This window comes from Myxine glutinosa, chromosome 6 (assembly GCF_964187855.1).
Source record: "Myxine glutinosa chromosome 6, kmMyxGlut1.1, whole genome shotgun sequence".
Classification (NCBI taxonomy): Eukaryota; Metazoa; Chordata; class Myxini; order Myxiniformes; family Myxinidae; genus Myxine; species Myxine glutinosa.
This window is the reverse complement of record NC_136266.1, coordinates 161456925-161483942: the sequence shown is the minus strand read 5'-3', so window position 1 is coordinate 161483942 and position 27018 is coordinate 161456925. Positions and strand designations below refer to the sequence as shown.

At 46.5% G+C, this 27018-nt stretch overlaps 1 protein-coding gene across 3 annotated transcripts in view; it reads right to left on the bottom strand.

The window, feature by feature from the left end:
- Positions 1-27018, bottom strand: part of AGRN (agrin) — a 185352-nt gene that overhangs the window by 60539 nt on the left and 97795 nt on the right. For all 3 annotated transcript variants that reach the window (XM_068118853.2, XM_068118854.2, XM_068118855.2), the window contains 5 exons: positions 25616-25734; positions 24827-24932; positions 22604-22723; positions 9604-9753; positions 9021-9222 (listed from right to left, as the gene is read on the bottom strand). In XM_068118853.2, coding sequence (XP_067974954.2) covers positions 9021-9222; positions 9604-9753; positions 22604-22723; positions 24827-24932; positions 25616-25734 — 697 coding nt within the window. The remainder of the gene's footprint in view (positions 1-9020; positions 9223-9603; positions 9754-22603; positions 22724-24826; positions 24933-25615; positions 25735-27018) is intronic.

Below are 27018 nucleotides of genomic sequence, written 5' to 3'. Positions count from 1 at the left end.
GAACCTGATATGATGATATTATATGATATGATGAACCTGAACCTGATATGATGATATTATTATTGTTGGCGGATATCACTCCCCATTCCAAGTTATACCTCGAGTGTATTAAGAGTCAACTACAATGTGCAAGGAACCATCACATGCAGACCAAGAAGATATATTTACCAAAAATCTGACAGCAACATCGTACAGTGGCCTGCAAAAGTATTGACCTCCTAACAAAAATGTCATGTTTGGATGAATTATGAATTTTGCAGAAACAGTTTTTCCACATGAACTGCTTTATTCATAACTAACAAAAGTACCTGGCTTTGCCGGGTAACAATGAATAACATTGAGTTGCATCCTGACGGGAATATGAAGAGAGGGAGGAGGACAGCAGGAAGGAGAGGGCGAGGAGAGGAGGGAGGGGAGGGGGAGGAGAGCAGGGAGGGGAGGTGGAAGGGAAGGGGTGGGGGAGGAGAGAGAGGGAAGGGGGAGGGAGGAAGGAAGGGGGAGGAAGGAAGGGGAGGGAGGAAGGAAGGGGGAGGGAGGAAGGAAGGGGGAGGGAGGGAGGGAGGAAGGAAGGGGAAGGGAGGAAGGAAGGGGGAGGGAGGAAGGAAAGAAGGGGGTGGAAGAAAGGAAAGAAGGGGGAGGGAGGAAGGAAGGGGAAGGGAGAAGGAAGGGGGAGGGAGGAAGGAAGGGGGAGGGAGGAAGGAAGGGGGAGGGAGGAAGGAAGGGGGAGGGAGGAAAGAAGGTGGAGGAAGTAAGGGGAGGGAGAAAGAAAGGGAGAGGGAGGAAGGAAAGAAGGGGGAGGGAGAAAGGAAAGAAGGGGGAGGGAGGAAGGAAGGGGAAGGGAGGAAGGAAGGGGAAGGGAGGAAGGAAAGAAGGGGAAGGGAGAAAGGAAAGAAGGGGGAGGGAGGAAGGAAGGGGAAGGGAGGAAGGAAGGAAGGGGAAGGGAGGAAGGAAAGAAGGGGAAGGGAGGAAGGAAGGGGAAGGGAGGAAGGAAGGAGGATGGAGGAAGGAAGGGGGAGGAAGGAAGGAAGGGGGAGGAAGGAAGGGGGAGGAAGGAAGGGGGAGGAAGGGAGGGGAGGGAGGAAGGAAGGGGAGGGAGGAAGGAAAGAAGGGGGAGGGAGGAAAGAAGGGGGATGGAGGAAGGAAGGGGGAGGAAGGAAGGAAGGGGAAGGGAGGAAGGAAAGAAGGGGAAGGGAGAAAGGAAAGAAGGGGGAGGGAGGAAGGAAGGGGAAGGGAGAAGGAAGGGGGATGGAGGAAGGAAGGAAGGGGAAGGGAGGAAGGAAAGAAGGGGAAGGGAGGAAGGAAGGGGAAGGGAGGAAGGAAGTGGGATGGAGGAAGGAAGGGGGAGGAAGGAAGGAAAGAAGGGGGAGGGAGGAAGGAAGGGGAAGGGAGGAAGGAAAGAAGGGGAAGGGAGGAAGGAAGGGGAAGGGAGGAAGGAAGGGGGATGGAGGAAGGAAGGAAGGGGAAGGGAGGAAGGAAGGAAGGGGAAGGGAGGAAGGAAAGAAGGGGAAGGGAGGAAGGAAGGGGAAGGGAGGAAGGAAGGGGGATGGAGGAAGGAAGGGGGAGGAAGGAAGGAAGGGGGAGGGAGATTAACTGTTGCTCAAAGAGCATGAATTGCTTCCTTTTATGAGGTCTGGCAGTCTGTCATTGCTGTTCAAAGATGGTGGCGAAAGCAAATGGGAACACAGGAAATAAGTTTTTTTTTAAAGGGAGCAGGTGTTTCTAGTCTAAAGCAAACGACAAAATATTTATTTTCTGAAAGACCATTTATTGCTGTTTTATTTTCGGACCATCAAATTTCAACATTTGTGAATCATGCACTCAGCACATTTTTTTAATCGTTCGATAAAATTTTATACCGAACTCCTTAGAAACCCCCCTGGAAAATTGGCGAAAACATTGCAGATATAACTTTCTAATTCGTCCAAATTAGTGTGTTTGCTGACATACAATTTTTCTTAAACCCATCCCCACAAAAAACAACCAGACTGGGTCACATCAGGACTCCTGGATTGTTACTCCACCAGTCCTCATCGCTCAATCCATCTGTGTCCAAAGTAGGTGCCCAAGCAATTACGCACTTCAATCTAGAAGTGAAGAGGGGCACCATCTTGCATAAAAATCGTTTCATCTGTGTTGTCCCATTGCTGATTTTTTGAAAGAAGAAGGTTTTGAAGCATCTCCAAGTACCTCTGCCCATTTATTGTATTGCGAGGATGTAAGGTGCAATGAGTTTCCTTGAAGTCATTCCGCACCACTAAGCAGTTTTGGCCGATTTTGGATGCATGCGACTCTTGTCACAATAATCTCGAACAACTGATGAACATAATGATGTTTGTATGGTTTCCATCCTAAATCCCTTTTCAAAATTGCCTGAAGTGCACGATAACGTATTCCACTCTTCATCACCACTTGTCTGATCAATTTGTCTGATTTGGGCTCTTTGTGATCTTTTCAGTGTTTTAAGATGATCTCGCTGCGGTATGTCTTCCTGATCTTCTTATGTCCTTGACTGAACCAGTTGTTATAAGATTTTGGTGACAGACTGCCAAACCTCACACCATGCAGCAATTCGTGCTATTTGAGCGACAGTTAATCTCTCAGCCATAATTGATCAATCTGAAATCAAAGAAAAACAAGACCAAAAGTCTAACAGCGGCATAGCCGAGCTTGTTTGATACTTTAGTTGAAGAGGGTAGTATGACCTGGGTGGGTTACCAGTTAGCAAATAATGTAAGTATTAAATTTTTTGACTTCAGGCATGGACAGCTGCATCGTGAATGACTTGCATAAAAAACGGCGAATGCTAAAGGATGAACCAATAAATTCAACATTCCTGTGCCACCTTCCGTCGAACATCAGGCATTGGCAGCAGGTTCGTGAAGGACTTGCACAAAAACGTGCCCGTCTGAATTTTGCTATAACCAGTAAGTGGCGAAACTGCACATGGGGAATCCGCGAATGTCACAGATGGAAACCATTACGTCATTTCCTCATTCTGTCTTAAACTCAATATCTCTATATTTTCATTCCAAACAGCATCATTCATCATTCCAATCACAAATTAGCACTATAGTATTAATATATCAAAATATGTTAAATCATGATTGTATTGAGATATTATCAAACCAGCGAACCATCATCATCTGTTCACTTCCGGATTTTGAAGCAAGGTCCGTGTCGATCGCATTTCAAAATCATAATTGTATTGAGTTTCTGAAACCTCCTAGGTAACTTACGACCACCGTATATGGTGGTTTGCATTTACGTTACTGGGACCCCAAAACCTGCCAAAAAAGGTTATTATATTTCCTTTATGAAAATATGCAACTGTAATCGTTACTAGTACCCGACTGCAAAGCCGCAATGAGCGGGCGAAGCCAAAGCCTCTTGCCACTATTTTACCCATCACTATGGCATCAGTCAGTAGGAGCGACGGGGCTTGCTTCGATCTCTCCACGGCATCAAAGTTTGAGTGTTTTCCCGTTCGTTTCTTTGTCAAATTTCCGCTGCGTATTTTGTTGTGTATGTGTTATTGTGTGATTCTATTTGGTTTTGGTTTTGTAGTTGTTGCAAATTTGTGTGTAATTAGTCGTTTCTTTGTTCGCGCCTCGTGCGCCTCGTGCGGCCTGGTGTCTCGTGCGGCCTCCTCGTCTCGACTTGTGCCCGCCCCCTGTATCTCGTTTGTTCTTTCACCTCTGCTCCTGCTTTCTCAAATCCACGTTCTCACTAAGAGACTTTTCCCAGATTGTTTTTCATGGTTTTGTTCAAATATTTATTTAAATATGTTTAAACCGCAGCCGTGATGCTGAAGCCGCCCCCCCCCCCCCCCCCCAGAATTTCCATGTTTTAAACGTTTCCCAGTGTGTACCCTGGATAAGAATAGGTACGCCGTATCCCTGCGTGTCGTAAGAGGCGACTAAGAGGGTTGGCGTCAGGAAGGGCATCCGGCCATAAAAACATTGCCTCAAAAAGAGAACCATGACAATTACAACTACATGTGGGCAGGGTACAGCCCGAAGTGGAGATCGTTTTCTGAGGTTTGGGACATGGAATGTAGGGACAATGACAGGGAGATCAGGAGAAGTGGTGGAAGTATTGGTCAGAAGAAGTGTGGACATATGTTGTGTGCAAGAGAGGAGATGGAAGGGAAGTGGTGTGAGAATGGTGAAGGGTAGGCAGCGACAGAAATACAAGTTTGTGTGGCAAGGGTGCCTGGAGGGCGTGAATGGTGTTGGTGTCCTGTTTTCTGAGGAGTTTGTAGACAGTGTGGTGAGTGTGACTAGAGTGAGTGATAGGTTGATGATGGTGAAAATGATGATTGGAAAGCTCTTGGTGAACATCATCTCGGGATATGCTCCGCAGGTTGGTCGAAGCGATGAAGAGAAGGACAAGTTCTGGTGTGCGATAGAGAAGCTGATGGAAAACGTGAAAGATGAGGAAGTTGTTGTGATAGGAGAAGACCTAAATGGACATGTGGGAAGGAGTATGGATGGTTTTGACGGAGTTCATGGGGGTTACGGATATGGTGTGAGAAATGGAGAAGGTGAAAGGATTTTGGAGTTTGCTGATGGAGCTGATTTGTTGATTTGTAATACTCAGTTCCAGAAAGAGGATAATACGCTTGTTACATACACGTCAGGTGGGTCGACGACAACCGTTGACTACCTGATGGTGCGTAGGCGAGATAGGGGGCACCTCCGGGACACAAATGTGATCCCGGGGGGAGGAGGCTGTTTCACAGCACCACTTGTTGTCTGCGACGTAAGGGTGAAAGGTGCGAGGAGAGCTCGGCGGGTGAAGTACCAACCGAGAATGAAGGTGTGGAGGTTGAAAGAGGTGACAGTAAGGGAGGCATTAAAGAGAGGCTGAGTAGGGTCGAGGATGATGTGGTTGAGCTTGAAAGTGGTTGGATGTCAATGAAAGCTAGTCTGTTGGGAGCCGTTGGTAAGGTATGTGGATGGACAAAAGGACCACCGAGGCACTCGGAAACATGGTGGTGGGATGATGAAGTTGGAAAGAGGATTGACGAGAAGAGGAAGAAGTTCAAGGAGTGGCAGAAGGCGAAGGATACGGGAGCAGAAACAGCAGAGCATGAAAGTTATAAGGCAGCCAGGAAGGCTGCAAAGAAAGAGGGAGCAAAGGCGCAGGAGGCATGTAGGAAAATGTTCGGAGAACGCTTGGATTCGGAAGAGGGTCAGAAAGCAGTATTCAGGATTGCAAAGCAGATTGCGAAAGAGAGGTGTGATGTGATGGGGGTGAGTTGCTTGAAGGATGAAGTGGGACAAATCGTTGTCGACCCAGATGGAATTAAAGGAAGATGGAAAAGATATATGGAAATGCTGTTGAATACAGAGAATGAATGGGATGGCAACATAGAGAGTAACCCAGTTTTAGGACCGGCAGAGAAGATAACTGAGAAGGAAGTTGAGGAAGCGATAAAAGCAATGAAGGGTAGAAAAGCGGGAGGGCCAACGGGAGTTGTGGGAGATATGTTGAAGGCAGCAGGAAGTTGGGGTGTGAAGAGAATGACAGAGATCTGTAATCTGGTGGTGAAAGAAGGCCACATTCCAGTGGATTGGGAACTGAGTACCCTCGTCCCTCTATACAAGGGGAAAGGTGACCCTCTGGAGTGTGGCTCGTACCGAGCGATAAAGTTATTGGAGCATGGATTGAAGGTATTGGAAAGGGTGTTGGAGAGGAGGATAAGGAAGAAAGTGAAGATCGACGAAATGCAGTTTGGAATCATGCCAGGAAGAGGAAACGACAGACGCGCTTTTCATTGTGAGGCAGTTGCAGGAGAAGTACATGGAGAAGAGGAAGAAGTTGTTTCTTGGGTTTGTTGATCTGGAGAAAGCATTCGATCGGGTTCCACGCAAAGTATTGACATGGGCATTGAGGAAGTTAGGAGTGGAGGAATGGTTGATCAGAGTAGTGATGGCAATGTACAAAAGAGCGTGCACAGCTGTAAGGACGAAGGACGGGAACAGTGGTGAGTTTGAGGTGAAGGTGGGAGTGCATCAGGGGTCAGTAGTAAGTCCACTACTATTTGTAGCTGTGATGGAGGTGCTGGCTCAGAACGTAAAGGAGGGTTTACAGTGGGAGTTGTTGTATGCAGATGATCTGGTGTTGATTGCGGAAAGTATGGATGGACTGAAGGAAAAGATGAACAAGTGGAAGGAATGCATGGAGACAAAAGGTCTGAAGGTGAATATCGGAAAGACGAAGGTGATGGCAAGTGGTAAAGCATGTGGTGAGGTGGAAAGAACTGGGAAGTGGCCGTGTGCTGTGTGCAGGAAGGGTGTCGGAGTGAACTCCATTCAATGAACAATGTGCGCTGAGTGGGTTCATCAAAAATGTAGTGGTCTGAGAGGGTCATTAACCAGTGTGGCAGCTACATTCAAATGTAAGGTGTGCACAGAGGGAGCTGCAGATGGAGGAAATGTTGAGTTGGATCTTGGAGACGGCGTGAAGCTGGAAGGTGTGAAAACATTTTGCTACCTCGGAGACATGCTGAATGGAGATGGTGGATCAGACTCGGCAACGGTTGCTCGAGTGAGATGTGCATGGAAGAAGTTTCGGGAATTGAGTGGCGTGCTGATGATGAGGGGAGTGTCGTTGAAGCTGAAGGGAAAGGTGTATGCTGCATGTGTGAGAAGTGTTATGATTTATGGGAGCAAGACATGGGTAATGAACGTAGAGCAGCAACGAAGGTTGGAAAGGGTGGAAATGCGAATGGTTCGACGGATGTGCGGAGTATCGTTGAGAGAGAGGAAGACAAATGATGCATTGTGAAAGATGATGGGAATAGAGCCTGTGATTGAGGCTGTGAAGAGGAACAGGTTGGGATGGTTTGGTCATGTGTTGAGGAAGGATGAAATTGACTGGTTGAGAAGAGTGATGGAAATAAATGTAGAAGGAAGTAGAAGACGGGGAAGACCGAGAAAGACTTGGCTAAAGATGGTGGAAGAAGAAATGCGGGCAAGGGGGTTAACAAGGAGAGATGCAGAAAATAGGGCAAAATGGAGAAGATTGTCATGGGGACCGCAAGGCTAACCCCCGCTCTAGCAGGGAAAATGGCCTTTAAAATGCATGTTGTTGTGTTGTTGTATGGCATCAGTAGGTTAGGTAGTTGGTTGTAGGTAGGTGTAGTAGGTACCGTACCTAATTCAAAATGACACCATTTGCATTCTGGATGAGATTAAAATTTATATAATTTACTTCTTGATTAATTCGGTGAATTTCGTCTCACCTTCGGATATTTCCGGCGGTGAAAAACTATCCCCGACGGCCGCGAGATTTCTAAAAAATAATTGTTCGTCAATTTTAGAATATTTGACGCCGTTTTCAGCGTCCGAAATGTGGTAAAAAGCTTTTTAAAAATATTTTTTCAAATGCTCGAATCTCATTGGTTCCGGTGTTTGGTGACGATTTTCGTTGAAGATAACCAGGGCCCGTGTGGGCCCGGGGAACGAGGTTGGTCTTAAAGTATTTTAATTACAAATTAGAGGTGCATAAGATTGTGAATCAAACAAAGACGGGTGAAACAAACTCTTATTGAACTTTTTCGCAATTTTTTTATGCATACTTCCGCATCCGGAAGATGGCGGCCTCCATTGAGTGATTTGGTTTTTGAAATATTTTTTCAAATGCTCGAATCTCATTGGTTCCGGTGTTTGGTGACGATTTTCGTTGAAGATAACCAGGCCCGTGCGGGCTGAGGTTGGTCTTAAAGTATTTTAATTACAAATTAGAGGTGCATAAGATTGTGAATCAAAAAAAGACGGGTGGAACAAACTCCTATTGAACTTTTTTCAGTTTGTTATGCATACTTCCGCATCCGCAAGATGGCGGCCTCCATTGAGCGATTTGGTGCGTCAAAGCTTCGAAATTCTCAAGGGATCCAGCAAAATCTGGCTTTTCAACATAATATGTACACGTTCATTCACAACACAGGCTTCACCGGCTACTATACGCTGTCCCCGTCATGTGACCAGATTCTCAGCTCTGATTTAAAAAACCACCTTTAGAGGCCATTTTTCCCCGCAAAGCGGGGGTTGGCCTTTTTCGGGAACCGTGGTTGTTGTTGTTTTTCGGTCCCCTATTTGAAGCAATGTTTTACGGCCGGATGCCCTTCCTGACGCCAACCCTTTTTGCCGCCTTTACCGACAAACAGGGAATTACCAGTGAACTGGTACTCAATTAGCCGACCTCGGAAGGATGACAGGCTGAGTCAACCCCCCTGGCGTTAATTCAGCGATCGACCGGGATTCGAACCCAGGATCCTTGGATCCTAAGCCGGCACCCGAGCCGCTAGCCCAACACCAGGGAATCAGCTCTGATTGGTGTACATAATTGCCCTATGGGCTACGCCATAATAATATTAATATTAATACTGTATATATACGATCACATAACAAGCAAGAATATGTAGTTGTTCTGTACACACAAATGGAGGGTGGTGGAGGGGGAGGGTGGCATAGCTTCCCAAAGGTTTCTTCATTCACTTCCTGGAGAGAAAAAACTGAGCTGCAGGGTTGTTATTTTCTGACAGAGATATAAGGCCAATCATGGCAGGACCCTGTACATATATCACATACAGGACAAGGACATGATGAGATATTATTATACTTTTAAATGAAGTACAAGGGCATCAGGAGACAATGGACAAATCAACATAATATGTATCATTTGAAATTAGGATTTCAAAATCATGACGTAAGCGTTCAGAAGAGAACACCAAAATGGCCAAACCCAAGTTTTCACAATCATGGCCTTTGGGAAGTTCTGCTGCGACATTATTGTGATGATTGACATTCGCCAATGAAGATCCTCATTATATACAGTTACATATTGCCAAAAAAATCATATGGCCAGTTATACCTGGCAAATACATGAACAAGAGCCTAAAAAACAACTTAAAAAAAAATAATAATAATAATAAATAATTAAATTATCGAAAAAAATATTTAAAAAAATAATAATAATAATGCAGTATTCAAGTAACATCTATGCTATCTCACCGCAGCTCAACATGTCCACCAACAAGAGCCAGCGAGATAAAGTCTGGAGCCTTGGAGTGGCCGATGTACACGAGAAGACCATCCGGTGCTGAAGCTCGGAATCTTAAAGCAAGCCGCGTACGCTGGAACAGGCTCATCCTTCCCAGTGGAAAAGCCAGGAACGAAGCAACTCCACCGAAAGCCGGCTGAGAAACTCGAATTTCTGGGGAAGTTATCAAAGATGTTCAACCTCGAAATAAACATGGAGAAAAGTATGGAAGCAAAAGATACACAAAGTTTTTAGATGATAAACGTCGGAGCATTAACCAACAGCATTGGCACACTATGGGACAACATAAATATTGAATTTCATTTTCTAATCCTCATGTGGATAACCAATGAAAACCATGGAATTATACAGTGTCGTTGGTCACTCTAGACCTTAAGGACTTAAGGACTTTGCTACAGCATGGATGGACCCATTTTACAAGCCCAATTTATCAATTTCAAGGAATGTGTGCTACAGCCAATTAGGAGGGTTCCTGTACTAATTGTAATGTGAAATGCTCATTTTAGGTGAAATAATCACCCTACTTGGTCCCACCTCGCTCACACACACTTCCGCCCCGACCCAGCGGACAGCAGCACAGGTAACTAGAACTGCTTGGGTGGCATGTTCCGCCATGTAAACAGGGGTTCTTCAAGCAGGGGTCTTCTGAGGATGCATCTGCGATGGCTTCTGTTCCCTGTGACTCTATACACACACACACACACACCACTTATTGTCTCTCACAAAGTCTCCTGGGCTCACAGAGGCAAAAACTCAGGAAATCTATGGATGATTTAATATTCCAATCAACGTGGATAGTCAAACCTAGTTACGCCAGATCCATATAACACACACTTGGAATTGTGGCAGAACAATGCGAGAGAAAGAAAGGCTTTTTCAAGTATCAACTAATGAATGCAAGCTCATAGTACAGAGACTTTAACTTTCATTCAGAATGATGGTGTGCTCCTAGATGTTTATTCACCTTTATATGCACAGATTTATAAGAGGAGCTTGTATCCTGGAGTAGATTTTAATATCATCAGGAGGGAAAAGTTCAGGTGGAAACTATCAATCGATTGCAAAAATATCCTGCTACAGTTTTCCTAAAATATGTAGAAGAGAAGTGACATGTATATATATATATATGTATATATATATATATATATATATATATATATATATGTTGTGTCTGTGTGAGTGAATGTGGGTATCCTTGCCAAGAATAAACTTTTTGGAAAGGAAGAGAAAAGGTGATAGTAAAGGAGAAAAGGTAAATTAGGACAGTTAGAAAGGAGAATGACAACTCCATATAGCATTTCCAGTGGTGGGTAAGTTAGCTTTCCTCCCCCCTAGTCTGGCAGCTAAGCTAAATATAGCATAACAATTGTGCATTTTGTGAGGAAAGCACCAAATTTGGCACACTAGTAGACTATCATATTATGAAAAGATCTGGATATTGGGCCATCTCAGATTCAGAGATTTGATTTTTGCAAGATTTGCAGATTTTGCAGATTTGCAAGGTGAGATTGCAACGCCAGGGACGGCCGACTCCTTCCTGCGAGCTGCCCACGTCACCCGCACAAGAAGAGCTCATCAAATCACTGCAGCGGCACTGCACATCCTGCAACACCGTGCGTATGAACGCCACTGTATGACATATGCTGATGATGCAGAAGACCTGCCTGAGTTCGAAGACTGGTGTCACCAGAGAGGAGAAGACATTCCCAACTTTCAGTACTGGGCAACTGTGCTGGAACTAGAGATGTTGGTACTGGTCTACGTGCGTTCTCTGCGGCAGGCTTCATTCACGATGTACCTTGATGCCCTGACGGAACTGGTCCCATGGTTCCATGCCTTAGACCACACACACTATGCCAGGTGGGTCCCTGTTCACCTGAGGGACATGGTTGCACTCCCAATGAAGCACCCAGATGTAGCCAGATAATTCAGGGCTGGCAACTTCACTGTACAGAAGACGAAGAAGGTGTTCTCTTCGATCCCAATGGAATCGAAATCTTGCAAAAATCAAATCTCTGAATCTGAGATGGCCCAATATCTAGATCTTTTCATAATATGATAGTCTACTCGTGTGCCAAATTTGGTGCTTTCCTCACAAAATGCACAATTGTTATGCTAAGTTGCCCCACCCCACTACCTATCCTCTCTTTCTCAAAAGTTATCATTCTTCCCTCGACATAGCCTCTAAAGGTGGTTCCTCTACATTGTCATTCGTCTCCCTATCCAAATGGGGTGGCATATATATGTATGTTATAAGTAGATGCTCAATAACAACTTGTAATCTATTATATACAGGAGATATATATATATAGTTCACATGCAAAAGCCCATAAATATTTTTTCCCCATTTTCTGTAAATGAACATTTTTTAAATGTCCTTTCTTGGTATAACATATCAATTCCAAAAAGGGTAGTCCGACATTGATGCAATCAAACTAACACAAGGCCAGAATTTCCCAAATCTAAATTTAATAAAAACTTTATAGTTTGATACTTTTCAATTTGTTTTGCGTCAAAAGGAGAAAATGCAGAACTTGAATTTTTGCAAAAGCAGACAAATCCATCATAAACTTTCCTTGGTATTAAGGCCTCACAGAATCACTCGAAATTTTATGAAAATTATGAATGCAATATGAAGTGGTATTAATCTGAATATAGAAAAAGTTTCTGAGACAATAAAACCCAAAGTTTTGGGAGGGGGAGGAGGGGCCTCGATCTACTGTTATTCATATACCCCACAGAGGTCATAATAACATAACCCTTCCTGTCACTCCTTCATGTGGTGGGTGCCCTGGTAGCCAGAAACCAGACACAGCTGTCCGTCAGATTCATAATTGTCATTGAATCAAACGGTGAAGACACGCGGAGATGAATTGTGTAATTACTGTAATACCTTCAACAGCAAGGACAAGGAAGTTGAGTGGACACGGGTTGTGATCACAGTGCAGTCATTCTTGTTTCGGCAATAAATAAATAAATAAATAATTGAGACCATTCCCGACTATACTCACACAATATTCTGAGAAATGAGGTCTTGTAAACAGGAATCGTTTCTTTATTTCTTTGAGGTGAAGGTTTGAAGTTTCTTCACCCACAAATCTTTGACTTTCACAAACCTTCCTGGCTTTGTGGTTTCCCCACAAACCTTTGAGGTTTCTTCACCTTTGAGGTGAAGGTGGGAGTGCATCAGGGGTCGGTACTAAGTCCACTACTATTTGTAGCTGTGATGGAGGTGCTGGCTCAGAACGTAAAGGAGGGTTTATCGTGGGAGTTGTTGTATGCAGATGATCTGGTGTTAATTGCGGAAAGTATGGATGGACTGAAGGAGAAGATGAACAAGTGGAAGGAATGTATGGAGACAAAAGGTCTGAAGGTGAATATCAGAAAGACGAAAGTGATGGCAAGTGGTAAAGCATGTGGTGAGGTGGAAAGAACTGGGAAGTGGCCCTGTGCTGTGTGCAGGAAGGGTGTCGGAGTGAACTCCATTCAATGTACAATGTGCGCTGAGTGGGTTCATCAAAAATGTAGTGGTCTGAGAGGGTCATTTACCAGTGTGGCAGCTACATTCAATTGTAAGGTGTGCACAGAGGGAGCTGCAGATGGAGGAAATGTTGAGTTGGATTTTGGAGACGGCGTGAAGCTGGAAGGTGTGAAAACATTTTGTTACCTCGGAGACATGCTGAATGGAGAAGGTGGATCAGACTCGGCAACGGTTGCAAGAGTGAGATGTGCATGGAAGAAGTTTCGGGAATTGAGTGGCGTGCTGATGAGGAGGGGAGTGTCGTTGAAGCTGAAGGGAAAGGTGTATGCTGCATGTGTGAGAAGTGTTATGATTTATGGGAGCGAGACATGGGTAATGAACGTGGAGCAGCAACGAAGGCTGGAAAGGGTGGAAATGCGAATGTTTCGGTGGATGTGCAGAGTATCGTTGAGAGAGAGGAAGACAAATGATGAATTGCGAAAGATGATGGGAATAGAGCCTGTGATTGATGCTGTGAAGAGAAACAGTTTGAGATGGTTTGGTCATGTGTTGAGGAAGGATGAAAGTGACTGGTTGAGAAGAGTGATGGAAATGAATGTAGAAGGAAGTAGAGGACGGGGAAGACCGAGAAAGACTTGGCTAAAGATGGTGGAAGAAGAAATGCGGGCAAGGGGGTTAACAAGGAGAGATGCAGAAAATAGGGCAAAATGGAGAAGATTGTCATGGGGACCGCAAGACTAACTCCTGCTCTAGCAGGGAAAATGGCCTTAAAATGCCTGTTGTATTTGTCTTCAGAAGGAAGTAATGTACTTCACTATGACACCCTGGCTCTGTTTTTTACATCTTCCATGTTGGGCCTCCATCTTGGGCCATCCGTTGGGCCATCCAATATCCATGTAAGCTTTGTAAGACAGCAAAATAGCATCCTATTTGACTTTCTTTTCCGTTGAATAAAGCCGCCCATTGATGTAGGAAAGATCGTCAGCAGACAGGGTAGACGCCATGCACATATCATGCACATTGTACCGTCACCACTATGCCGAGCTCTCTTCGCAACAGCTTCAAGCAGAATTGCCTGGAAGCTGCTTCTTTTTACATCCCGATGGACTGATTGATTAAATGGATATATCAGGTTTTGCGAAAAAGCGAGCACGGCGTGTATCAGGTTCTGAAATGAAGCGTTGATTTATTCAACAGTGCATAATTATATGGGTTACATCGGGTTTTGCAGAACTACGATTTGGAAATCCCAAAAGATGGCACTGTGAGCTGCATCATGGCATACTTAGTTCATTTTTGGCAGGAATGGTGTTTATCGGTTTTTTTTGCATATGAACTCTTCAAATATAAATGGCCTGTGTATTTATTTCTGTCACGGAGGAAGTGACCTCATATTCATGGAAGTGACGTCGCAACTGCCTTCGCCCCATTGGTTGGACAGCTCGCTCGACTCCACCCATAATCAAAATCATGCGCCACCATTTTGTGAAGCAGCATAGGCCACAGGGTTCAGGCCACGGAGGTATATAATAAACCTGGAGAGCCAATGACGGGTGTCGGCTGAAGCTAGCGGAAGTTGCTTGGTGGCCATATTGGGAAGCCGATTGTGTCTGCGTCCGTGTTTGATCTCACAATCAGCTGATCTCACAATTTCTGATTCATTTTGGATGCTTACCGACTGTAAGGAGTCTTATTTGTGAACGCGCTGTTTCAAAATGCCACAGTGTGTTGCATTTGACTGCACAAATACCTCAGGGAAGGCCTCCACATGCACATTTCACAAGTAAGTGACAAACCGTGATCGCGGGTGTTCTGCTTTTTCAGTTTTTGGCGTGGTCACGGTGGTGGGGCTAGGTAATTAAGTTTCAATGAAGTTTCAATGAAGTTTGAACACTGCGTTTGAATTTGATGATGTTAGACCACGCGCAGGGTGTGCAATACGACACAGATCTCAAATATAACTGTATTGTGTATTCACTAGGGCTATGTGAGTATGTCAGACTGATGTCTGATTGACTCATTCATTGATTCAGATTAAACTTGCAAGAAACTGTCTTGGATCCATGAAAATGATGGAGGATGGCAACAAAAAAGTCATCGCGTGGAAATACATCCAGGCACTCTTTGATCTGCAGAAGAGGGAAGGCTTGCGTCTGGGAAATAAGCTCTCCCGGAAACACATCGAGTGGAAGAGCAATGTCATGAAGGTGGACACAGCCGCTCAGACATTGAGCACTAGTGTGGCAGATGCAATTCGGTTTTGCAGGGACACTTTGCAACTATCAGAATTTCAGGGCAGTGAGGCTACCTGCCCATACATTGAAACATTGGACAAACTGTTTGACATTCTAAATTCTCGCAAACCATTGGCACGAAACTACAAGGCACCACTCATGACATCACGAGAAGGACTTTTCCTGCCATTCCTGGATACTGCCTACAGTTACTTGTCCAACATCAAAAACATGAATGGTCAAGTTATGACCAATACGCGTTTGAAAACCCCCTTCATTGGTTTCATGATCTGCATAGAGAGTGTCACAATTTTGTATTTCACATATGTTAAACCTGCCTCATCTCCCCTGCGATACCTGCTCACGTACAAAATGAGCCAAGACCACATTGAACTTTTCTTTGGAGCGGTCCGCATTGCATGTGGAAGTGGGAATAACCCAACGGCCCGGCAGTTTGTTGCCGCATATAAGCGCCTCTTGATGCGACATGACATCAAGTCTGCAAGTGGGAACTGTTCTGCACAGGACTCAACCAGAATCCTGAATGCGGCTTCCTTCAAGTGCGTTGCAAAGCAGGCTGTGCCTGACGAGAGTCACGACATGTTGGTGGCCAGACCATACGACCTGGAGCTGAGATCGCCGGCAAAAGAGGACCACGACTATGCGGATATTCCAAATTTTGAGCAACTTTCCATCTTTACAGAGTCATGTGTTGGCTATATTGCCGGCTATGTGGTGAGGATGGTGAGGAAGACTCTGAAGTGTAGCCAATGTCTTTCTGCATTGACCAGTAACAACGAAGAATGGCAAACCACACCAATGTACAGCCTGATTGTTACCAAGAACAGGGGTGGCCTCATAGTTCCCTCGCACAGTGTTGTTCGTGTCTGTGAGGCGACTGAACGCTGTGTCAAGAGGCTCCTGGCTGTAAGCAATGGCAAAATGCCTCGTGAAAGTGGGATAAGAGTGGCAATTTCCACTTCTGTCCTTTCTGAGGTCGGTCCGTCTCCATTTGCTTCCTTGGATCGGCACATGTTTGACTGTGAGGCAGACAGCAACCATGTGTTTGCTTTAATACATTCTGTATCACAATCATACAGCAAGATACGTTTCCATCATGTTGTGAGAACACTCGATGATGACATGAAGGAAGAGCGCATCAGGAAAAAATATTGCAAACTGGTCCTGTTTGCTCACCAGTGAGGCAACACCAGAGCAAGCTGAAATATAAGAGCGACCTCATCTCTACATGGTAGTCGCGTGAATTGTGCAGAATTGTGCATAAATATATATCGGTGTTTAGTTGTGGAAGATGTAGTCCTGTATATCTATTGATTTATGTTTTAATACTGGAAGAGTAAGTCGGGCTGGAAGCTCGAGAAATATGTATTTCTACTTTGTTTGGTGACTTGAGTACCGATACGTTTGTTTGAAAAGCAATGAAGTACCTGGTCCAGTAGGCCTACTTTTGGTTGCAATTTATGATGTTCATGCAAGTGCGTTTTCAATGTATTTAAGTACAATTGGCATTACTTTTTCATTATGTCCATGTTTATATCATTGTTTGATATGGGATGAATTGCTTTGAGGTATGTGGAATAAGTTGTGGGTGTTATGTTCACTGCAAAATTGCCTGTGTAGAACAACTGATCAAACATGTATTAACTGTCCTGCATTGTTTTCAAAAACTCGTGAACTTTGGTCAACCATTAACCATGGAAAATTAAAGATTTGTGTTCACAGATAGTTCATAGAACAGTGGCAAGCAGATCTGATCTGATGGTATATCTGTGAACACAAATCTTTAATTTTCCATGGTTAATGGATAGTTGCCCTTTGTCTGATATGGCGAGTTCACCAACACTTCATGTAAATATTTAAACTGTAAAAGATGTGTTGCGTGAGATGTCTATATCTCCGCTCCATTATTCATGTAACAATTACCATGTCCTGCTGAACGTTCCATTGCAACATGTAAGTCTTGTATGTTATGAATAGCAAAAACTTCCGAAACCCAAGAATTGTGTGGGTTAACTACATGACAGCGTTTCATGTCATTTATGTGACTGACTCACTGTTGATGTGTTGCTGACCCATGTCAGTGTAGAATAAACTCTGGTTATCATTATATCTGCGTGGTTTCTAACATCTCGGTAATAGAAACATACACATCTTAGTTACAATATAATGACTGAATTAAGTAACATCATATAACATGACAACAAATCAGATCTTTATATTGAGGAATATTATAGAACAAGCCAAAGAATGGCAAACGACGATGTACCTCAATTTTATAGATTTCTAGAAAGCTTTCGACTCCTTGCCGAGAGAAAGTCTGGGTCATAATGGAGAAATACAGCATACCTGGAAAATTAGTGAACCTTGTAAAAGCCCTTTACCAAGACTTTCAATGTGCGGTCGTCGACCAAGGTGAAACAACAGAATGGTTCAAGGTGAAGACAGGAGTTAAACAGGGGTGTAACATGTCAGGATTCTTATTCCTACTAGTGGGTGATTGGGTCATGAGAAGAACGATAAAGAACACCGAGCGGTAATTTTGGGCACTTTTTTTTCAAACAAGCTCTAAACCATTGGATTCCCCAGGAAAAATGCGTCTAGAATCAACTTCAAACTTAATGAACACCATTTCCTTAAAGAACGGGATTCTGAGCACGAATATCAGTTCAAATATTAGTATTCTATATTAATTAAATAGTCGGCGGTCCTAAAATTCGCTCCAGCTGCATCATCAGTGCGCCACGCCTTTGCTTTGACAGGCTTTGTTTACAAAACGATCGGCTTCCCAATATGGCCGCCAGACTATTTCCGGTGGCTTCACGGCGGCTAATGCTGCGAGGTGGCCAATTGGCTCTCCAGGTTTATTATATACCTCCGTGGTTCAGGCCTCAGGGGTCGCAGTCCAGAGTCCAGTGCAATTGGAATCATCATCAGGTAAATAACCACAATGTGTTGTATGTGCACATAAGCAGTACACATGTTTTTGCTTCATGTAGGTGCACCAGGTTATATGTACATTTTAATTATTTTCGGGACGACCTCGGCAACGACCACCGCCCAAATGTGGCATTATACACCGCCCAGATGTGGCATTATGCACCGCCCAAATGTGGTATTATACACTGCCCAAATGTGGTATTATACACTGCCCAAATGTGGAATCATACACCGCCAAAATGTGGCATCATACACCGCCCAAATGTGGAATCATACACCGCCCAAATGTGGAATCATACACCGCCCAAATGTGGAATCATAAACCGCCCAAATGTGGAATCATACACCGCCCAAATGTGGTATTATACACTGCCAAAATGTGGAATCATACACCACCCAAATGTGGTATTATACACTGCCCAAATGTGGTATTATACACTGCCCAAATGTGGTATTATACACTGCCAAAATGTGGCATCATACACCGCCCAAATGTGGTATTATACACTGCCAAAATGTGGCATCATACACCACCCAAATGTGGCATCATACACCGCCCAAATGTGGAATCATACACCGCCAAAATGTGGAATTAAAGCGCGGCGTTACGCGCGCTGCTTGTGAGCAAGGAGGAAGCGGACAAGCGGTAACATATAAACGTCTTTATTGTAAGACTACACTGTAACACTGAACTCCTCCGGGCTGGTCGCCCGGTGTATATCATGAGGCCACGCCTACCCCTCGGGCGTGGCCACCGCCCACTTGGTGCGTGGAATGATGTCACCACGCCAGTGGGCTTTTGTGTCCGCCACACGCGTCCCCCCAGAATTCCCGCGCACCTGGAGGGCCAGTTTGTGGGGCAGTCGAATGACCCGGCCGAAGCGCCCCCTGGCGATCGGCGGCGTCCGGGGTGCAGGGATACCAGGTGGGATGCCCCTGGCTGCCCCTGGGATGGGTGCAGGACCGGGGGGCGCCGTGGCGGCGGGGCTGGGCGGTGCCGGGGGTCTGCCCGCAGGAGGGCGGCCCCGACGTGGGGGTCGGGCCACTGGCGGTGGATGGTCCACATCGAGGTGGGCCGGCTTGAGGCGGTCTACCGAAACGCGGTCAGGAGTACCGCCGATGTCCAGGGTGAAGTGCTTCGCCCCGGTCTCCAGCACGCGGAAAGGCCCGTCGTACGGGGGCCGCAGTGGTGTCCGATGGGCATCGTGGCGGACGAAGACGTACTCCGCCGTGCGAAGCTCCGGGGCGACGTGCGTCGGTGGGTGCCCGTGGCATGCCGTTGGCACCGGGGCGAACCTCTGGGCGGTCTCTTGCAGAGCGGAGCGCTGCTGTGCCGCGGACCATGGTGCCGTGGAGTCGGGGAGGAACTCGCCCGGCACCCGCAGCGGTTGCCCGAAGACCAACTCCGCCGCGGATGCGCGCAGGTCCTCCTTGGGCGCCGTCCGGAGGCCCAGCAGGACCCAGGGGAGCCTGTCGACCCAGCCGCCGTCGCGGAGGGTGGCCCGGAGCGCGGCCTTCAATGAGCGGTGAAATCACTCACACAGGCCGTTAGCCTGGGGGTGGTAGGCCGTGCTTCGGTGCAGCCGGACCCTGAGCCCCTGCGCAACCGCCCCCCAGAGCTCCGAGGTGAACTGGGGGCCGCGGACGGATGAGATGTCTGAGGGGGCGCCGAACCGGGCGACCCAGGTGGCGATGAAAGCCTGCGCGACATCGGCCGCCGTTGTCGACGCCAAGGGCACGGCCTCCGGCCACCGGGTGGTGCGGTCCACCATGGTGAGAACGTGGGTGAAACCCCGCGAGGGGGGCAGAGGTCCCACCAGGTCCACGTGGACGTGGTCAAACCGGCGTTCCGGCACCGTGAACGGAGCCAACGGGGCCTGGGTGTGCCGGTGCACCTTGGCGCGCTGGCACGCGAGGCATGTCCTGGCCCAGCCGCGGACGGCCTTCCGGAGGCCATGCCAGACGAACTTGTCGGCGATCAGCCTTTGGGAGGCCCTCGCGCCCGGGTGGGACAGGCCGTGGATGGCGTCAAACACCTGGCGCTGCCAGCCCGCGGGCACAATGGGGCGAGGACGCCCGAGGGAGACGTCGCAAAAGAGGGCCGCGCCCGCGCCGTCGAACGGCACCTCGGTGACGCGGAGGCCCGTGACGGCGGTCCGCAAGGCCTGGACGTCGGGGTCAGCGGCCTGGTCCGCTGCCATCCGGGCATAGTCGATGCCGAGGTGGACTGCGTGGGCGACGGCCCGGGAAAGGCAATCCGCAACCGGGTTGTCCTTCCCCGCGACGTGCTGGATGTCCGTCGTGTACTCGGACACGGCCGAGAGGTGACGCTGCTGCCGGGCCGACCACGGCTCGGTGACCTTGCCCATCGCGAAGATCAGCGGCTTGTGGTCGACGAAGGCAGTGAACGCCCGGCCCTCGAGCAGATGGCGGAAGTGCCTGACCGCCAAGTGAAGTCCGAGCAACTCGCGGTCGAAGGTACTGTAACGGCGTTCGGGCGGGCGAAGCTGCCGGCTAAAGAACGCCAGCGGTTGCCAAGCTCCACGCACCCATTGCTCGTGCACCGCGCCCACCGCGTAGTCCGAGGCATCGGTGGTGAGGGCGATCGGTGCATCGGGCGCCGGGTGCGCGAGCATGGTGGCGTTAGCCAAGGCGAGCTTCGCGCCCGTGAACGCCGTGTCCATCTGCTCGGTCCAGGTAACGTCGCCTTTGCCCGGCTTACCTCGGAGAGCTTCGTGCAGGGGGCGCAGGAGCTGGGCGATACGGGGCAGGAACCGATGGTAAAAGTTCACCATGCCCAGGAACGGCGTTACGCGCGGCGTTACGTGCGGCGTTACGCGCGCTGCTTGTGAGCAAGGAGGAAGCGGACAAGCGGTAACATATAAACGTCTTTATTGTAAGACTACACTGTAACACTGAACTCCTCCGGGCTGGTCGCCCGGTGTATATCATGAGGCCACGCCTACCCCTCGGGCGTGGCCACCGCCCACTTGGTGCGTGGAATGATGTCACCACGCCAGTGGGCTTTTGTGTCCGCCACAGAATCATACACCGCCCAAATGTGGAATCATACACCGCCCAAATGTGGTATTATACACTGCCAAAATGTGGAATCCTACACCACCAAAATGTGGCATCATACACCGCCCAAATGTGGAACCATACACCGCCCAAATGTGGCATTACACACTACCCAAATAAAGGGATGAACAAATTGTTTAATAAATGAAGGTTTTTGAACACAATTTCAGTTTTAGCCTTACCTTTCAAGGCTGAATATAATGCAAATATTGAAGGGTGTTCCTTCATGCATGTAATTCAATTGAATTGATGAAGAATTTTTTTTCTTTCTTTTCTTAATTCTTATATTGAAGTTGTTTTATTGACTCAGGTTCTTCGGGTCTAGAGTTTGAACCTCAGTCGTGCTGTTAAATACCATCAGGTGGGTTGATTGAGCCTACCATTCTTCTGAGGTGGGCAAAATGAATACCAGCTTCGTGTAAACCAGGGCACTGCATCAGTGGCACAGCCGCACTCCCAGCAATGATGTAAACAGCAGCCATAGGCTGCATACGATATATAATAATATATGTGTCGTTCGCTGCTATCTCCATATGTGGGTGAGTTTCAGGAGATGGAACGGAGCCCTACTGCGCCTCAAGTCAAAGTATCCACCTTCACGTGTGTGTGTGTGTGCGTGTGCGTGTGCGTGTGTGTGTGTGTGTGTGTGCGTGCAAGTTGCTATTGATGGTTACTATCTCTACACATGGATGTGTTTCAAGAGGTGTAATGGAGACCTACGAAGGAGACCTATGTGTGTATGTATGTATGTTCATGTCTGGATGCTAAAGATGGCCTTACCCTCCTGGTGAGGTGGGTGGCGGGAGGGTGAGGGAGGGGGTGGCGGGAGGGTGAGGGAGGGGGTGGGGGGAGGGTGAGGGAGGGGGTGGGGGGAGGGTGAGGGAGGGGGTGGGGGGAGGGTGAGGGAGGGGGTGTGGGAGGGGGTGGGGGAGGATGAGTGAGGGGGGAGGAAGGAGGGTGTGGGAAGGGGAAGTTCTAAAGATCATCTTACCTTCCTGTTGGGGGGGCAAGAAGGGCATGCTAAAGTTACAATGCTCGCGTTCCATTATATAATGCTTTGACAAATTTGAGCACAAATTTCTCTCCTCAACTCTAATCCTTCCCATGGAAAGTCTAATTTCTTGGACTGTATTACTTATTGAAAATAATTCATCGGACGTAATCCGTAACTTTGTATTTATTGTAAACCTCTGTGTTGTGTTGTTTTGTACACCCATCATGTTGAGAGGCTTTTCCCCTGGCAATAATTAATCATAGACGTGAATATGTCCCACCCTCTTCCCCCTTCCCACGCTTCCTCCCCCCCAAGTCCTCTCCCTCCCACACATCTCCCGATGTCCCTGCTCTCAAATGTTGTGTTTGTGTGCTTCCCCTTCTCTCCCCATCTTGTCTTCCGCTCCCTCTTTTTATATATTTTGTTTGTCTGTTTGATTTGTTTGTGTGATAAATGTTAGCTCTTTCACGAGCCTCGATTCTGTATACAAAAAAAAAAAATATACAAATAAGGAAAAGAAAATGAAGAAATAAAACCACCACAGGCTAATTAAAATGAAGCATTCCTTCACTATGGCAGAAGTAAAACTTCCTTAGATTGCTGGGAATTTGATGCTGAAGGACATACCTCAGGGAAGCATGCGCAAAAGAGAGTTCTGTTTTCCAAAAGAGATAAATGTGAATGCAGTTCAAAATGGAATTACATTTAGGGACAGGAATTGGGGCCTGGCCTCTTACCACCTCAAGTTGTTTTTTTAAACCAGGTACACTGGTGTTTACCACTTACTGAGTTCCATAAACTCGATGTAGTTTTCTTCCGGCTTTTTGACGTCCAGAGTTTTTTCTCGGGAAGTCTTTAGCTGACTCACAAGCGCTCTCTCGACATCCACCGGTGTGTACTGCGTTTCTGTAAAGGTACAACAAGAGAGTGAAGAGAGTGGAGGAAAGATGGCGGTGGCGGGGGACAAAGGGGTCCTCTTGGAGTGAGCACAAGTGCGTCCACGATCTTTGCCGATACCATGAACAACATGGTGAATATTCAAAACTTTTCTATCGAATCAATTATATTTTTCTTAACAATGCTGTACTAGTCAAATCTCTGCTTTGATAATCTCAGTGAGCTAATACAGCTTTAAACTAGAAGGCACTTGGTAGAGCGTGCACCTCTGCCAGACTGGACAGTTTAGGTTTTGTATCCACTGATATGCCAGATCTGGATCTGGACCTGAACCAAAATCGAATCCATTCGTCTTTGTCACACACCCAACCTGTCAAGCTACACATAGAATGACATTTCAACACGTTCTGGATGGATTTGGACAAAACCTGGTGGGTAGGTGACAATAACAAGCCAATTCGTTTTTGGTTCAGGTCTGGATACAGATCCGACCTATCAGACTGGATACAAAACGTTTCTTCTCCTGTCACTGTCGAGGCTGTAGTACCCCAAGCTGTAGTACCCCAAGCTGTAGTACCCCAAACTGTAGTACCCCAAGCTGTAGTACCCCAAACTGTAGTACCCCAAGCTGTAGTACACCAAGCTGTAGTACGCCAAGCTGTAGTACCCCAAGCTGTAGTACCCCAAGCTGTAGTACCCCAAGCTGTAGTACCCCAAGCTGTAGTACCCCAAGCTGTAGTACCCCAAGCTGTAGTACCCCAAGCTGTAGTACCCCAAGCTGTAGTACCCCAAGCTGTAGTACCCCAAGCTGTAGTACCCCAAGCTGTAGTACCCCAAGCTGTAGTACCCCAAGCTGTAGTATGCCAAGCTGTAGTACCCCAAGGCAATGTCCTAGGCGGTAGGCCGCCTCCTATTCCTAACCTTCATCAATGACCTCTCTGACTCTGGAAAATCCTCTTCATCTCTTTGTTAATGACTCCTCTCTCTGCCGTGACATTCCTCATCCTTCTGACAGACAAGCAGCACCCTTTTCCCTCTCCGCAGAACGTAGCAAAGTCACAATCTGGTCAAACACTTGGAATATGTCTTTCAATTCTGAGAAATCCCACACACTTACTCTCTCTCTCTCTCTCTGAAAGGACCACATGGCAAACCCTTTCATATACTTACTCAACATCCCTTTCGATGCGATTCAGTCACTCAAACTCTTGGGCCTCACTCTCAGCCATGATCTCTCTTGGGCAAGCCACATTTCAAAGTTGGCCTCCAAAGCCAGATGCCGACTAGGCATCCTCCATTGTGCCAAGTCATTTCTTGGCACACCTGAGCTCCATTAAAGAAAAGAGATCCACCTACAATGCATTCATCCAAAACTTGATGGAGTACAGCTCTCCACTCTGGGGTAGCTCCCCTGCCCTACATCTTCCTCCGCTTGACACCATGAAAACCAAGGCCTTCAGATCATTGGAATCTCTATATCAATGAAGCTGAGTATATGGGCCTATCATTTTGCCATCGCCGACAGGTTGCTGATCTCTCTGTCTTCTTCTGCCTCATTTCTGGTCTTGCACCCTCTGCCTCTCTCTGCTTTGTCCCCTCCCTCACCCTCCCCCCAGGTATCTGCAGGACACACATGGTCCAACAGCACCCCCCCCCCCCCCCTCTCCTAGTGAAACTGCCTAAACCCAGAACCACTGCTCACCTCCACTCATTTATTCCTCTTGTTCCCACCTGTATAACCATCTTCCCCACTCTGTAATTCCACACATCCATTCCACACTCTTCCATGCACGTGCTATCCCGTATAACCATCTTGTTCCTACCTGTATAACCAGACAGCAATCTCATTCCTCCTTCCAGGTTTTAAAGAGAGCTGGTCACCACCATTTGGAGATCATGCTTCCTTTATTAACGAATGAGTGCAAGCTGAGAGGCAATTTTGTGCTCTTGTCTTTGAGTGTGTCTACATCTGTAGTTTTCTCTTGAGTATTAAAGATGAAGAATATTTTCAGGGACAATCCATTTTCCTTTTATATCACAGAAAAATTACATCACACACACACCTTAAGTAATACTTTCGGTTTGCTGAAGGGTTATTCAGAGGTGACTTACTGGGGTCAAAGTGTGTCTCTATGGTAACTCTGTTGTTGCCCTGCTCCTTGACATGAACCGTCCTGAAGTCATCTCCAACATCGGAGGAAGCCAGCAGCTTGTGGAGCTATAACCAGAGGAAGAGAGCGATATGAATTACATATTCTGTGGCGTGGACACAAAACTGCAATGGAGGACGGGAAAGAGGCAGTGGTTCAACGGGCACCCATCTAAAGCATCATGATGACGATTTGGCATTTATTGCTCACATTATTCCATGTGATCAATTGTTTTCAACCACTTCAAGCAGGAGATAAACAATCAATCAGCAGAGTGGTCACAATTAATTTTCAACATAGAAGAACTTGTGATACGACGTTCGCACAGAAAAGCTCATTCCCTGGATGTCGTATCGAGGAGTTCAATTTAAAAAATAAAATAATTCAATTTGGAGAATTATATCGAGATTATGATGAAACTTAAGTTGTGCATTCGAAAAATCACTCTTAACAGGGTGACAATTTAAAAATCATATTTTTGTGTAAAAAAGACAACATGAATGTTAGACTGTGATTGGATGTCCCCTCCAGGTAGGCCAAAACACCTTCAGACTTCCAGTAAAGATTTTGGGCACTGATTCATTTATATATATACACCTTTGTGACAATTTAAATATGACAACTAGAATAGCTTTTGGGGTAAGCCTCATTAGATTATAATGTTGAATCCCTGATAAAAAACCTTCTTGACTAATTATGGGTCCACTCCACATAGTTGATGTTTGTACAAATGAAGTCAGGGCTTCCTCACCAAGCTCCCCAGAGCTGTCATGATCTCAGCATTGTGTTCGCTTGTCTCCTGCACGAAGGCAGTTCCTTCACTGACATAGGGGCCCGCTAGCACAATGATGCCCAGAAATACACGTGTGGCTGTGGTTCAGATGGTAAGGGCAAGGGTAACAAAGGGGCAGGAGAGTATTGGAGAAACATGAAAAACATCATTCTGAATGCTTGGACTATGGCAACAGCATCATATCTTTTATAAAAACTGGAATACACTTTAAAAATTAGAACAATTATTTGATTTGGTAGTTCTGTAAGAAAAAGTAAAGATAGGTAGAGCAGCAGGAAGTAGTGAAGGGCATGATATCAGTGATATAGGATGCAGAGCATGATAGTTAAGATGCAGCCAGGAAGCACTGCAAGATGGATTGTGCTAAAGATGGAATGTGGTGCAATATGGATCGTGCACAGACATGCTTTATGCTTTTACCTGTTGTCCAGTTTGCATTGTAAAGGCGGAGAAAGCTGAAGGATATTAGTATCAACTCAACAAACACCTTTACGGTTTTAGGATAAATATACAATTTACCACACATTGTAAAATTTAATTGCAGTATTGAAAAAAAATATATATATCTATAAATATATGTAACTGCATACAAACTCTGCGCTCATGGAAGAGTAGAAAGGTAATGTGATGGAGAGAAGAACAGCACCATAGAGACAGTGCGATAACTGGTGGAAATGACAACCAAGAAAGTTGAATGATGAAAGAAAGCAGAGAGAAAAGGGGAACAACATATAACAGAATGTGATTAAGATAGCTTAAATAATGGAGGATTATGGGGGCAGATAATATCACGGGTAGACATGGAGGATAACACGAGATGGTGGTACACCGCCACCTTGAAGCCGGATTTGCTTGTGTGTATCCGCGAGGAGCAGGGGAGGGTCAGAGGGTTGTTGTTGTTGTTGTTTGGCCCTGGGTAGTTCTATTCTAACAGACCCGTGGCACAGAAATAGCCAATCAATCTCCTGGGAGTGATCCAGATATTCCTCACATCTAAGCTGGTGTACTCTTGCTTTCATAAGGCCAGGATAAAGCCATAAGGAGTGAGAGTGAGAGAGAGAGAGAGAGGAGACAGAGATAAGAGGGAGTAGGCCGATCAATGGGGACCGGTCGGCGCTCCAACCATGACTGCGCTGCCCTGACAAATCCGGGCAGCAGGAAAGAATGGGGAAGATTTGGTTCCTGAATTGCATGGAGCGGGGAAGTTCAGAGGGATGAAAGGGTAGAGGGAGAAATTCTGCAATGAGGCCACAGCAGAAAAACAGAGGCCCCTAATTGGTATGCAATGGGAGAGGAGCAGGCTCCGTGCTTCAGCTTCTTTGTGGAAGATGCCATGATATTGAGAGCTTAGGAATCCACTT